The 5,169-nt window shown below is 34.3% G+C and overlaps 1 protein-coding gene across 1 annotated transcript in view; it reads left to right on the plus strand.

The window, feature by feature from the left end:
* Window positions 1-2,052, plus strand: part of PGGT1B (protein geranylgeranyltransferase type I subunit beta) — a 75,199-nt gene extending 73,147 nt beyond the window's left edge. Inside the window, exon 9 of the mRNA XM_004706577.3 lies at window positions 1,853-2,052. Within this exon, the coding sequence (XP_004706634.1) occupies window positions 1,853-2,034 (182 nt within the window). The 3' untranslated portion in view covers window positions 2,035-2,052. The remainder of the gene's footprint in view (window positions 1-1,852) is intronic.
* Window positions 2,053-5,169: the final 3,117 nt, after the last annotated feature.

Here is a 5,169-nt window from a genome sequence, read left to right on the forward strand (position 1 = left end):
TAATGAAGATTCTATGGTTTTATTTAGCAAGTAATGTGAGTAGGAAAATGACAATATCTTGGAAAGCATTTCTTGTATAAACACAATTGAAATATATTTTGAGTATTACAGTAGTTTTTTACAATAAAATGCTGGGAGCTTTTATCTAGAGAGATCAGTTGCCAACTGCTAAGATTTTTGTGACTACTTGGATATAATACTGATTTTACAGAAATATTATAACAACATCAGAGTCTTTATACTACAAAGTTATAAAATATTTGTGATAACAAATTTGTCTAGAAGGACTTGTTTCCAGAGCCTTTAGAAAATCCTTTTTGCAATATTCTTTAAATTTAGCTTATTTTTGGGTCCGGGAAATCTAGTAAAAATATTTGACACAAAGAGATTTTATATATATTTGTAGAAAACAAATTTTATAAATGAAGCATTAGCCACACAAATGAACAATTATATAGACTTATATTTATATATTTCAGCAACGTGCTTGAATCACCACTTACAGATGAGATTTAAGATTTTTAGAAAACACACAGGAAAACTGAGCTTTGAACAGTGAAGTTCTGATATCATTGGCTTTTACAAAAATCCTTCCGAGGAAAAAATTGTCAGTTTTATTTTACTCTGAGATATTTTACAAATATGCTATATTATGTTATTCTGGCTACACATTATTCCGCCCCCCCCCTTTTTGTTGGACTCTTTTTTTTGGAAAAGTTTCCTAGTTTCTAGAAAATAAAGTATAAAATGGCCCTTTGTACTTGTAGATTACAAAGAGTAATGTAATGATTACAAGATAAACTTTTTGTTTGTTTGCTTGCTTTTGTAGTCTACAAGTTAGAAAAGAGTTAGCCAGAAGAAATCTAAGCATTTTCAGAAAAGGCCTAAAAAAAGATTTATATGGGTACAAACTAATGGATTACCTTTGTCGCAAATACTTTGATTAAGCACAGTAGTTTTCATTCTTCTTTGAAAATTAAAAAAACAACTCTTCACTGCTACAGAACTCTATTCCCACAACGCACAGCTCTGATCGGAAGTCCATAAAAGGTTCCCAGGCAAGAGTCAGCCGTGTGATTTCAGGGCCTCCTGTCATGGGAGGTGGTTGGTGTTCCTGAAAGATGGAGCAAGACGCGTGCGGGAGAGTTATATGATATGAACATCCACATTATTGTAACCAAATAGAATGTGAGTTTGTTTTTACTGTCAGGTCAGATATTTTTAGAATGACTGGCATTGCCTAAATAGAGAAATTAAATATGGTACAGCATTCCAAAATAGATCACTCTTCTTAGGTTCCTGTCATTTAGCACAGTGTTAAGATGCAGCACACACTTTAGGAATTGCCAGATATAAAATTTGGGGGGAAGGTGTTGCTGGAAAAACTTTGACTTTGTGACAGTGAAAATCAATTGTTTTTGTAATCTGAAATGAGCAATGTGGAAAGCCCACTAATGTGAGCAGCCTTTTGTATTACTGTTATCCTTCCATGTCATTTAATCACAGAGAATGTTGAGAAGAATGTCATTGTTCGGGTGAGAATGTCTTGCTTTGTTAATAATATTCTTATAGATAAAATATCTTGTGTTATGTATGGTTTACACACAATGCTGTATGGGACTTATTAAGGAAGTAAATATTTAAACAGTGGGAAGGGGCTCAAAATGCTTATGAAAAAATAGAATAAAAAAATAATGGAATTTCTTCACAAACTATTTGAAGCTCCCTTGTGCATTTACCATTTTGCAAAACCTATTTTTATGTAGTGATCTGCTGGTTGATATGCATCTAGGGTGTTTAATAGTGTGTCCATGTAAGATTGCCTAGTATGATGAAACTGTCTCATTTTCAGATGCTTTACATGCATACTTTGGAATTTGTGGCCTGTCGCTAATGGAGGAAAGTGGGATTTGTAAAGTACATCCTGCTCTGAATGTGAGCACACGGACTTCTGAACGCCTTCGCGATCTCCACCAAAGTTGGAAAACCAAGGACTCTCAGCACTGTTCAGAGAATGTACACATTTCCACATGATTGATTTTAGACTTGGATGGTGTGGGGGGGTGGGCGGGAGTTTGTAGCATAATTGTAGCCCAAATTCAAAAGCCATGTATAACCAAGTGTGCACTTTTTTTTTTTAAGAAGTGGAGTCATACAATCAAATCTCATACTTATGTCACTTTGGGAGATGGCCTGGAGCCAGTAACCTTTGTGTACTGTGTTTCAAGGAGATCTTTGTTGAAGTCTAACCTGTAGTGGACACTGTCATAGTTCTTAAATGTTTATACTGCATTTCTAAGAAGTTCTTTAAGGCAAATTAAATGTATGTATGTATGTAGTTATATGTAAAAACAAACACACATATACAGGTCAATGCAAATTGAATCATTCTAAAATGGACTCAAATCCTCAAAGCAGTTTACATTTCCTATAGCATTGATAATCTTCCGGTGAATACTTAGTGATTATTTTTAAAAGTTGATTGCTGATGGTAGAAAATTGCTTTTAAAGAATTAAGTGTTTGGGATTATTCTTTGAAAAGAGATAATCTCATGATTTTTCAAAGAATTACTTATTTTGTCTGATTCTTAAGTAAGATGTGCCAATTAAATTTGTATGGCCAATATAAATGAAATGAATAACTTCCTAGTAAAAATCAATGGACTTAACTAATACAATAGTTTTCTAAAGAAAGGTTGTTGTAAGAAGATTCTATTCTGTGATAAAGTCACCATAACTGAGAGAGAGGTAATTTAACTCTGTGTGATTATGAAAAGGAAAAGTGTACTGGGTGGGGTGAATACCAGCTATGTTTGATTTTAATCTTAAATCATTAGTTGCCTTTTTTTTTTTTCTTCTGGAGAGAAAATAATCTTTCATATATTGAAGGGGATATAATTAGTGTTTTGTTTACTTTTCAAAATATATGGTATGTAAATTATATTTGTACTTTTATATCTGAATTATTTTTACTGATTTGGATTATGTTTTAGTTTGCAGTCCTCAGCATGAGTTAGCTGCTCTAATTTCAAACTACTAATTTTCTAATGTTTTCAAATAATGTAAGTAAACAATGTAAATACTAAAATAGAACCACTCAACTAAATTCAATGGTGCAGCACTATACATAGAGTCATTTATATTTTTATATTTTGAGGTAAAAGGGAGGGAGATGCAACCATTTAGGAGTTAATGACTGAGGCTTTACTTCTGTTCATTTTTTTCTTCTATTAATTTTATTAACCAGATAAATGTAAAGGACAGAGTGTAAAGATTCATCTTTATTATTGATCAGTGTGTCAATAAATCCCATGTATCCTTATTGTTCAGTGGCATTCAAAGCATGAGTCTGTTACTAAAATGGTGATGAAAATCTCTTAAGTAAGTTATGGTCTTGGTGATAATAAGTGATAATAAATTAATAAGTGTTGAGTTCTGCAATTTCCAACATAAAAACTAAATTCCTAATATCACTTTTTAGGTAATGCTTTTAATTCTATTTTCATTTCTCCCCAAAGTTAGGGGGAAAGTACCCTAAATAACGTTCCTTCCAAAGGAGACCTAGTGTACATTTTGAGGGGGAAAAACTGAGTTGTTGGAGTGCTTTATATTACATTAGAGTTTGCCAAATTCACCCTCATATATTCTAGACAACAGTCATCAATGGGTACTGCAACCACTGGGAAAAAGACTGATGGAGAAACTTAAAATAAAAGGCCCAGCTGCCACCACTTGAGCCCATCGATTACCCTAGCATCTCTGCAATGGACCAATCAGACGTTATATGCCATTTGAAGTTCACAGTACAATCCATAAAGTATTCTTCAAAAGTTGAGTATGAGTCTCATCAATCTTCTAGATGTAGCTTCCAGACCTAACAACAGAAATGGAAAGAAAAAACACACAGAAGAAAATTATCAGACATAGCCAGAATGTAGGATATCACTCAAGGACAACCTGGTTTCTTCATCAAATCAATGGCTTTTGGGTTTGTTTTTTTGAAGTGGATGGAGATGAAGCCAATTGTTCTCAATTTAAAAGGCTTAATTGATAAAATAAGCAAATATAACTTGAAGACTTTGTTTGGGACCTAATTTAATTAAACACTTGTTTTTCCTCTCACTTAAACTAAACTGGAATTTCTTTCTCTCTTTATCTTTCACAACGTACATGTATAATTTAAAGTGACCTTCTTCACGAAAGAATGAAAAACAGTTAAGACCTGTGCCATCCTCACACTGTTATGTTCGAATCCATTGCTGCAGCTACTGTGTCAGTCTGCCTTGTCGGGGGTCTTCTGCTTTTATGCTGACCCTCTGCTCTGCCAAGCATGTCCTCCCGGGACTGTCCTTCTTGATAGCCCTTCCCAAGTACATGAAACACAGTCTCATCATTCTGACTTCTAAAGAGTATTCAGGCTGTACTTCTTCTACCATTGGTTTGTTCATTGTTTCGGCAATCCATAATACTTTTAATATTCTTTGCAGCACAGTACCCTTTTAAAAAAATAAATCATTTTATTGGGGGGTTCTTACATATAATAATCCATGCATCCATTATATCAAGCAGACAATATACTATTGTTGGCGTCAACAATTTCTAAACATTATCTTCTTGAGCCCTTTGATATCGGCTCTTTTTTTAATCCCTCCCTTCCCCATCCTACAATCCCCGCAAATCCTTATTATAGTATGTATTGTTATTATTTATACATATCTTACACCACCCATCCTATCCCTTCACCAACCATCCTGGTTCTTCTACAGCTGTCCTTGTTCGTTTCCAATATTCACATGCATATGAAGCAGTTGAAAATACTGTGGCGCTGGATCAGGCATACCTTCGTCCCAAAGTGAGATCCTTGCTCCTCAATACTTTAAAGGGTCTTGTGCAGCAGAACGGCCCAATGCAACACATCATGTGATTTCTTAGACTGCTGCTTCCTTTCAAGCAAAATGAAATCCTTGACAACTTTGATCTTTTCTCTGTTTTATCATGATGTTGTTGGACGGGTTGTGATGATTTTGGTTTTCCTTTACATTGAGTTTTAATCTATGCTGAAGGCTTGCAGTCTTTTCTTTCCATCAGCAAGTGCTTCAGGTTCTCCCCACTTTCAGCAAGCAAGGTTGTGCTATCAGTATCTCACAGGTTGTTATAAGCTTTTCCAAT

The sequence above is a fragment of the Echinops telfairi genome, unplaced genomic scaffold (genome assembly GCF_000313985.2).
Source record: "Echinops telfairi isolate 266 unplaced genomic scaffold, ASM31398v2 ScPeMD7_7469;HRSCAF=8507_1, whole genome shotgun sequence".
Taxonomy (NCBI): domain Eukaryota; kingdom Metazoa; phylum Chordata; class Mammalia; order Afrosoricida; family Tenrecidae; genus Echinops; species Echinops telfairi.